This window comes from Gigantopelta aegis, chromosome 8 (assembly GCF_016097555.1).
Source record: "Gigantopelta aegis isolate Gae_Host chromosome 8, Gae_host_genome, whole genome shotgun sequence".
In the NCBI taxonomy this organism is placed as follows: Eukaryota; Metazoa; Mollusca; class Gastropoda; order Neomphalida; family Peltospiridae; genus Gigantopelta; species Gigantopelta aegis.
The window spans coordinates 52,782,315-52,792,478 of NC_054706.1; the positions used below are offsets into that span (position 1 = coordinate 52,782,315).

The 10,164-nt window shown below is 40.1% G+C and overlaps 1 protein-coding gene across 1 annotated transcript; it reads right to left on the bottom strand.

The window, feature by feature from the left end:
* Positions 1–440: 440 nt before the first annotated feature.
* LOC121379716 lies at positions 441–6,226 on the bottom strand. Its single transcript, XM_041508367.1, has 2 exons — positions 6,083–6,226; positions 441–1,747 (listed from the first exon to the last, which is right to left on the bottom strand). The coding sequence occupies exons 1-2, from the start codon at positions 6,224–6,226 to the stop codon at positions 599–601; spliced, it is 1,293 nt and encodes a 430-aa protein (XP_041364301.1). The 3' UTR covers positions 441–598.
* Between the last annotated feature and the right edge of the window lie 3,938 nt (positions 6,227–10,164).

Sequence of the window (10,164 nt, forward strand, 5' to 3'; positions counted from 1 at the left end):
GTCACGGAAAGTAGGTCATGGCCCCAGGAAGGCCCTTATACTACTCACTGGGTTACGTCCCGCCCCAGCTATAAAGCATTAGAAACCAATCACTACGCATATTTACATGGATTACTACAAAGCCATGTTAATCAATGGCAAACATTGTTTACACCGCCCAGACTCGTTTTCATATAGTTATGCAGTTGACACTAAGGACTCTGCGAAGAGGTCTATTACCAAGACACAAAATTAATTATGACTAGCTAATAGTGTCAAAATCATATTACTAACAAAATAAAAAACAACATGTGATAAATCTGAACATACATTTATACTGAACAGCTACCGATTACCTCCAAATGCATTCTTTATTTGTAGCATGACATCCAGTAATTGCACGAAAATGTACGTCTCTTTGTAGTATTGAAGCAAACTTCATACACATACACATGCACGCATGCACGCACGCAGACGCATTAACTACAGGACCTTATTTACTATATTATTATTATTTTGATTTATTTGTCAAAATCCTTTAAATATGATGACATTTTTTTTAAAGAAATTTATTTATAATTATTGGTTCTGATTGTCTATATTTTGTTTTAACAAGACTTCAGTGCCTGCCATGCCATCCATCAGGTCCTCCTAACAGGTCCTCGTCATAATAAAACGAATCCTTTCGTATCCTGGGGAAAGCATCTCTAAGTACACGCTTAATGTCTGACTCAATTTTGGTAAATAATTTCCTTGGCGTGTAGCCATCTCTAGTTGATCTACATATAGTCACTGCACCGGGAACAAACTGTTTCTGTGTCAGGATGTCCCTCAGTTTCTCTGTCCTCTGTTTTATTTCCAAGAGGGACGGGCTGTGAAACATGACCACGGTTTTGTTTGGAATATTGTATCCGTAACACACTCGCATGCTACGTTCGATGTCAAAGTCTGTGGTTTTCGGACTTTCGTATAGGCAAATTCCCACTTCTGCGAAAGCTTTCAGCTGATCTGTGTTCAGTTTACAGAGTTCTGTAATGAGTTCCTTCAGAGCACCCTCGCTTTCGTTGTCACACAGGTGCTGCACCAAGTTTCTCTCTCGAATGTTGTCTAAGAACTTTGGTTGCAAGGTGCTCACGGCAGAGACCAAGTTCTCAGGACTGTTGCACACACTGTCATCAGCCTTTTCATTGATGGAACAGACAATTCTAAAATCGATAATGGTCTGTACTAAGTAGTTAAAAAATGAGTCCGTCTGCCTCTCTTGTCGTACGTCCGAAGCGCACACCAATCGTTTGACCCAGTGGGCTACTGTATCTATGGGTTTTTTGTTGACCCCGGCATCGATCAGAGGAGTGATTGCTGCCTCGACTCCATAGAAGTCCTCATCCACATCCAACAGGACGCTGTCCTTAGCCTTTATCCAGGTCCCAGACGAAATCAGAGATATTGCCTTTGTCTCGCTGACTATCTCAACCAGACCCGTGTACTTCATGTGGCATTCTGATTCTCTGATTGGTATTCCTTCGCTGTCGTCCATGTCCGAGGCGTTATTCATGAAGCAGTAGTTGTCCAGTTTGTACTCACTGGACGTGACACACGCACACAGCTGCAGCACGGGTTGACCAGTCTTCTTGTCCTTGTGGTACAGGGATCCGTAGCGCACATGACACGCGGCGTACTCTTTGTCACTCTGTCCCTCGTTGCTGTGTGTGTTCCACGCGGGCCACACCCAGATGTATCGGTCTATCAAACCGGCCAGAGCAGCAGCCTGTGGAAGAAAATACACCAAGAACAAAAGTTATAATACTCTCTTTATTTCTATTATTTCTAGCTTCTCTGTTAACCCCATAAAACTATGAGCTATATTTTACATGTATCTATGTCCATTATTACTGTTTGATTAATGTGCTATATATATATAGCATATATATATATACATGCATATATATATATATATATATATATATATATATATATATATATATATATATATATATATATATATATATATATATATATACATGTACAATGTTTAACATATTAAATGATTGTAAAGTAGCGATACCAAGCCCCAACCCTGGCACTACTATATTTGTTTTCTAAGGTCAATAAACTTTTCTCTTTTTTTAAAAGAAGCTATAATACTAAACAGGCACGGCGGAAGCAAGTAGATATCGGTGGGGGGGGGGGGGGGGGGGGGGTGATTGAGTTTGAGGACGCAAAGCAAAGTTTCTAGGGCATTCGGCGATATGCTCCTCCGTAAAAACTAGATGTCCTGAAATTTCCTGCATTCTACAAGTAAAATTCATATCTGCCTTAAGATTTACTACCAATCTTATTTTTGATTTTTGATTCAGAATTGGGGGTGGGGAGTAGAGCTCCTCAGCACCACCACCCCCACTCCGCCGTGCTTGCTAAAATAGTATAAGGACCTCCTAGTCAGTATATTCAACATTAGTACAGGTAAATAGTTTTTGTCAATGAATAAATGAATGTTAAACGACACAAAAGCATGTACAATAGTTTGTATATTTTAAGAAAACTCCAGTTAGGAACACAATATTGTCCATTGGGCCCTGTCGTGTGTGGGATTATAAATTGGTCAAACCAGCCTTGGGATCCTCCAAAAAACAAAAAAATACACATTTAAATCAGAAACATAAACAAGATTTTGGAAAGGTGGTAAATATTAAAACAATAACGGTAACTACAATACAGTACTATAATTATAAGACATAATAGTAAATACTTTTTGTACATGCATGAAGAGATATATGTATAGGACGATTGATTCTAGTGGGGGACACAGTAGAGTATAGTTACAGTAAATACTTTTTGTACATACATGTAGAGATATATGTATAGGACGATTGATTCTAGTGGGGGACACAGTAGAGTATAGTTACAGTAAATACTTTTTGTACATACATGTAGAGATATATGTATAGGACGATTGATTCTAGTGGGGGACACAGTAGAGTATTGTTACAGTAAAGCTCTACGCTTAGCTGTAGCAGCATAAAGAAATTTACAGATGTTGTTAATAACTTTGACGCTAGGGTTGCGTAATAACTGGATAAGTTTGAAAACTGAAGGGTTAATGTAATAATATTTCTTGATGTATTTCACACGCAATTCAATAAACAATGGACAAACGAGTATGAAGTGGAATTCATCCTCTAGCTCTCTTATATTACATACTGAACATATGCGATCATTTCTATCCAGGTCAGAATATCTTCCGGTTTCAACATTTAAAGAGTGAGAGTGTGTTCGATATTTGGTTAGAATACATCTATATTTGGCTAAAATCGGTTTCTGTAAATATGGCTGTAGCTGAAAGATATCCGTGATATGCTTGTATAGTATACATTTTGATGAATTATTAAGCAGTCATGTCTCATCAAGAATTCCTTTTCATTTCATTGTACATAGATACGATTATGAACGTAATAACGTTTTTATCGTTCAAACTAATTGATTTTTGTGCATCTATCCAAGTAGGCTTAGATGGGGGACATAGCCCAGTGCCAATGCATTCGCCTGATGCGCGGTCGGTCTAGGATCGACCCCCGTCGGCGGGCTCATTGGGCTATTTCTCGCTCCAAACAGTGGTCCACAACTGGTGTAACAAAGGCTGTATATTTGCGTGTGCTATGTTACTTGTGGGATGGTAAAAATAAACGGATAAAAGATCCCTTGAATTACTAAAACAAATGTAGCGGGTTTCATTTCTAAGACTAAACATAAAAAATACCAAATGTTTGACATCCATAAGCTAATGAAGGGGCGGGACATAGTCCAGTGGTAAACCGCTCGCTTGATGTGCGGTCCGTTTGGGATCGATCCCCGTCGGTGGGCCCATTGGGCTATTTCTCGTTCCAGCCAGTGCACCACAACTGGAATATCAAAGACCGTGATATGTGTTATTCTGTCTGTGGAGTGGTGCATATAAAAGATCCCTTGCTGCTAATCGAAAAGAGTAGCCCATGAAGTGGCGACAAGCGTAATTTTATTACATATTAATTTTTTGTTTCACGATCCATTCCAAACCACCCCGAAAGTTCCCTTGGCATTCCGCCTCATGTCATTGGGGTCCCCCTAAATGGATTTTCTGGATCCGCCACTACAGTGAGATATAAATAATTTGGTGTAAGAAAACAGTTTGTTTTGTTTAATGACACCACTAGAGCACATTGATTTATTAATCATTGGCTATTGAATCTCAAACATATGGTCATTTTGACAGTCATAGAGATGAAACTCGCAACATTATTTTCCATTAGTAGCAAGGGATCTTTTATATGCACCATCCCACAGACAGGATAGCACATACCACGGTCTTTGATATACCAGTCGTGGTGCACTGGCTAGAGCGAGAATATATATATTCTAGCTGTTGGCATCTTCGACGCCTGTGATACATTCATTTTACGTATATTTTAAAAGTAAGTAAATAAAACAAAAAAGATAACCCATATGAATTTGAAATATATGCTTGGGGATATAGGCTACATGTATTTATTGACAGAAAAAAAACCCTCCAAAAAGAAGGCATTTACATACATATATAAATAACAGAAAGTAACGTTGACATATTTTACAGGTGTCAAAACATGGCGGAACGTAACTAACAAATAAAACACTGAATGCCGATTAACACTATAAGTACATCTGTTTTACACAAAATTATGTACGCTTCACACCTCTACTTTCTTTCTCCAATCTGGCCATCCATCACCATTTCTGGGCCCTATGCAAAATTGCTTGGATGACAAGCAGAACTTTTTAAAACCGATTTGGCAAACCCCATGTTATCGGGTCCTTCCCCAGATTGCTCGATCTGTGATGTGTCAATTTTTAACATAACTAAATGACTGGGATGGGATGGGAACTCGTTTAACGTGCCCATATCCACTAAGGTTCAGGCACGCCCACCACGGGTTTGGCCTCTGACTTCGCCAGTGACCAACCTCGGGGCGGGAAGGTAAATGACTGGTAATTGAAAAACATTAACTGATACATAAATAGAAAAGCTAAAGTTTGACATGATTCACTCCGCTACGCTCCCCTCGACAAGGACCCAGATTAGCACAGACGTGGAGCAGCTATTGTACTAAGGATTAAGGTAGGCCATTAATTTTCTTTGTAGTTATTTCGCAGTTGTGTTGTATTCATTTAAGATACAGACGCCTTATAGCCTTTGTTATATTTCTTGTATTTTTCTGTTATCACTTGAATTTCATATACGCTGTGATAGACCGCAGAGTACTTTTTATCTTATCCCCACAATACTGTTCTTACACATTTAGTTGCACTAAAACAAATCAAACCAACAATGGAAGCCACTAATTCCGGATCCAAAGTCAGACAAGGTAGCGGGCCTAGTCCAACCATACCAAAGATCATTAATGAAACAATGGGAGAAATTGAAACTGAGATAGCGACCGATAGTGTAGTAAGGGACTCTCCTAGATCGCCCCCCCCCCCCCCCCCACCAACCCCCACGACTACCGCTGCGGCCGCAGCAAGGACCACTGAACCACGCAGCACCGACGTGGAGGTGTCTAGCGTTGGAGCAGGCAACAACTATATCGACCCGGACGTTGAGTTCATCTCTTCCCACCCCCAAATTAGGGCCAACGATATCACCATCAAACTAACGCTAAAATCGGCTAGCACAAACAACACCTCCACCCCACGGAGCGCAGTCAAGAGGAAGGCCCCCCTTAACCTTAGTCAAGAGATGGACTCGGACACAGAGGATAGCGATAGGGAGCTAGACGTTAACCCAGACATCCCGGTAGATAACAGATACCAAGCGCTAGCCAGCATAAACAAAACTAAGCCGTTCCACTAAACGTAACAAAAACTCCAAAAGCGATAGTATTAAAGGACTCCGTCAAGTCCTCTTTAATGGAAAAAGCCCAACTTTCTACCAATACATCTACTGGCAGCAAGTTGTCACCGAGAGATTGGGGGACACTGGTATCATTTACCACACCCGAATCAACAATGGCGACACTTTTGTTAGGGGAGACGAGGAAACACTTATTGCTCTTGATTCAATGTATGAACTGTATGACTTAGATTTAGAAAGTACCTCAATGGTCCACCTCGTACCAGTTAGCGTGTCCCTGGGGACAACCGCCACGGCTGCTGGCCCGAGACTGGACACAACTACGCAGGCCCTAAACCAACCATTTAAACAAACTAGGGAAAGCAGCCAAACTATCCACTCAGCCATTAAGGCAAACTTGGGTACAAAAAACCCCATACAGGCCTCCCAACCAGACAAAGGGGAAACTAACAACAGCCCGTCAACCAATATGGCTACACGAGAGGACCACATCGAAGCCACGACGTCCGCCGTAAAGCACCGCAACAAGACCGCTCAAGCGAAACGGACCGGCGTCTCCAAAGCCAACGCTCCCACCAGTAAACCAGGTAACGCAAAACATCAGTCTAGCTTGAGTACTGCGAAAAAGGCCCCCGCCTTCCTCGTCACCCCCTTTAAGACTGTCGTCACCAAAAAACGTAAATACAGGAGCCCAGTCAAACAAATTAAATATCCAATTTCCGCAAACTTTATTAAAACAAAAACTAAAAAACCCACTCAACCAATCAAAAGAACAAAAACAGATAAATTAGCTGAAGCGCCCAAAAAGGTCATGGTCACCGCACCCCCTCCCCCCCAAACCCCCGTTGTAGGTATCTCCACCATCTCCACCCCCACCCCAGCTGCCACCCCTCAAGGAACTGGACCATTTTACAAACAGGTACCTACCAGGACCACTGGCACCTTGAATGGCCAGCCACAAATCCACCAGCCAAACCCCGACTCCCGCCACTACCACCCCCCTCCCCAGCTAACACAACCCCTCCACTTGCTAACCAATGGCTAGCCAAACTGCACACATTGCCATCTCAGGACTCGGCGTTAGCCACCCTCAAAACTAACAACCCCAAACTTAGTATCACAGACTCCACTACTTGGTCAAACGGATACGTACTTATCACCGCCCACATCAACGCCGACGGACACATCATCATTCAAGGTCGTCGTTACCCACTAGTTCCATTTGAAAGGAAACCTAGTAAGTGCCATCACTATCAGCAATGGGGCCACGGTGCAGCCAAGTGCCGCAAACATAGAGACCTCCCCACATGCCACCGTTGCGTCCAGAAACATCCTAAAAGCTCCAACCCCCCCCCCCCCCCCAGCACCAACCCGATTCAATGCCCCAACTGCCTTAGCCGTCACATGGCACATGACACAAAGTGCCACCATTACCAAAAAGCGCTTAGGCAACTTAACAATCGCAAAAACCAGGTTAATAAAACAACAGAAACTAGACCAGTCTTTGTTAAACCAGCAACAGTTACCAAAAACATAACGTATGCTGATAAACTTAAATCTAGTGATCAAAACCAAGTTAAAGAACTTAAGTCGCTAATTGAAACTCTAGTGCAAGAAATTTCTAATATTAAATCTAGCTTAAAAATAAAAAATAAATTAAATTAATTTAGTCATTAAACAGAACTTAACTACGGGACCGCGTTATGGGAGATACGTCTCCATACGCCCCCACTATTAAATCAAACATAGGAAATAAGGGCCTTAGCGTTCTCCAATGGAACGCTAAAGGCCTTCATTCAGTGAGACATGCTGCTGAACTCATTCAACTAATTAGCACTAGCAACATCAAGCCAGATATAATTTGCCTACAAAAAAACATGGCTAGGAATCGGCACTAAAAATAATAAAATAAAAAAAACGACTAAAGTATTTAAAATTCCAGGATATACTAGTTACTATAAAAATAGAAATAACAGCACCAGAGATGGAATAGCGACATTAATTAAAAATACCATACCTCATACTGAAATTAAATACGATTCTATTAATACAAACTTAGAAGTCCTAGGACGTACTATACAAAACAATAAAATGCCTATTGACGTCATCAATGTTTATAGCCCACCGGGGACAGCCCATAATCAACTAACGTTAAGAGATTACAATAAACTCATAAACTCAAACAATGACTTAATTCTTGTAGGAGATTTTAATTGTCATAGCAAACTGTGGGGATGTCCGCACTCCGACGCACAGGGAGACATACTAGAGGAATTCATCAATACACACAATCTAGTATGTCTCGACGATGGCAGTACTACTTTTATCCACGATTATCTGGGCATATCCGCCATCGACCTAACTATCACCTCTAACAATATAGGTGCAAACGCCCAATGGGAGGTGTTAGAAGCTCTCAACAGCGACCACCTCCCCATTCTAACCAGCTATAAATGTAATACTACTTATACAGAAGAAGACAAAGTTATACCTAAATTTAAATTTAGTAAAGCTAACTGGGCTGGCTTTACAAGCGACTGTAGCAAAATTAAGTTAGAAAATAGCCTAAACATTGACGACGCCACTAATAAACTTACTAATAAAATAACAGAAATAGCTGAAAAGAATATTCATAAAACTAAACCCTTCAATAAAAATAGACCAGTTAACTGGTGGACGGACGAAATTAAATCCAAATGCGGCTTTAGGAACAGGATGCGTAAACTTTATAAAAAAAACAGGGAAACAAGACTATCACACTAAATATAAAATAGCCAAAAACGAAGTAGGTAAGCTTATCATCAATGCTAAACAAGCCAGCTGGCATAAATTTTGCGGTGAAATTAACAATAGAACATCTATTAGAGAAATGTGGAAAAAAATTAAGGCTATTCAAGGACAACTCGCTAATTCCACAGTCCTTCAAAAACATAAAACAGCAACTACTAATAAACAAAAGGCTGACTTTCTCAGTAAAACTTTCAGTAAAAACAGTAGCAACGAAACTTTTCCTAAACAATTTTTTGAGAAACTTAAGAAAGATAACTCTCTACCAACTAATGATACTAAAACAGCAAATCACCCAACTACTGATAATTTAGAATTTAATAAACCGATAACAATGTTAGAATTAAAAACAGCTCTTAAAGCTAAAAAAAAAAACAGTACTGCCACCGGGCCTGATCAAATAAGTTACACATTACTCAAGCACATGCCGGACGTAACCCTAAAGGTAGGGTTATCGCTCTTTAACCGAATCTGGAGGGAGGGTCAAATGCCCACTGCGTGGAAACATGCAGAATGCTTTAGTTTCCCTACAGCGGGAAAAGACCATTCCCTCCCAGGGAGTTATAGACCGATAACACTCACGTAAAACCTTAGAAACTATTATCAATAAACGACTCAACAACTACCTACTCGAAAATAACCTAATGACTAATGTACAGAGCGGATTTAGAACTAAACATTCAACAATAGATCAAATAGTTAGATTACAAAATAGTATTAATGATGCATTTCGAAAATCTCATAAGGTTTTAACAATATTCATAGATATTGAAAAAGCTTTTGATATAGTATGGCGTCAAGGTCTAATAAATAAACTACAGAGTAACGGTATTAAAGGTAATATGTTTAATTTTATCAACAATTTCATCCATAATAGATCAATCTCAGTTAGAGTGAACGGTCACTATTCAGATAAACCCAAATAATTAATGGCATACCACAAGGTTCGGTCCTCTCACCAACCTTATTCAACATTTTTATTAATGACATAACTTAATGCTAAAGGAAAAACAAAAACGACCACGCCATTAAACACAGCACTATTTGCCGATGATTGCGCCATCTGGTGCACAGGCAACACAACCACTAATTTATTTCACCTAATGCAAGCTGATATGAATAGACTTAACAAATGGGCCCTGGACTGGGGCATTAAACTATCGGAAACTAAAACTGTCTATATGCTTTTTAATAAAGTCAATAAATCAGATAATCACCAACTTAAATCAGGTGATAAAATAATTCCAAGAGTCAAAACATTTAAATTTCTAGGTGTAACTTTTGACTCAAAACTAACCTTTAGTGACCATATCAATGACATAGTCAGGAACTCAAAAAATACTCTAACTTGTTAAGAGCCATCTCATGGTACCAGTTGGGGAGCGCAAACAGAGGCAATGCTTATGGTTTACAAACCATGCATACTCTCCAGAATATATTATGGAGCCCAAGCCTACAGTTGCGCCGCCCCCAAACTGTTACATAAATTAGATGTTATTCAAAACCAAGCTCTTAGAATCATAGCTAAAGTTCCATCA

Coding starts and splice junctions, on each gene's coding strand:
- LOC121379716 (XM_041508367.1), bottom strand. CDS start 6,226: ATGGCTGAGTGGATAGTTTGGCTGCTTTCCCTAGTTTGTTTAAATGGT. Junction 1,748..6,082: donor GTACGAGGTGGACCATTGAG/GTACTTTCTAAA, acceptor TTTCTTCCACAG/GCTGCTGCTCTGGCCGGTTT.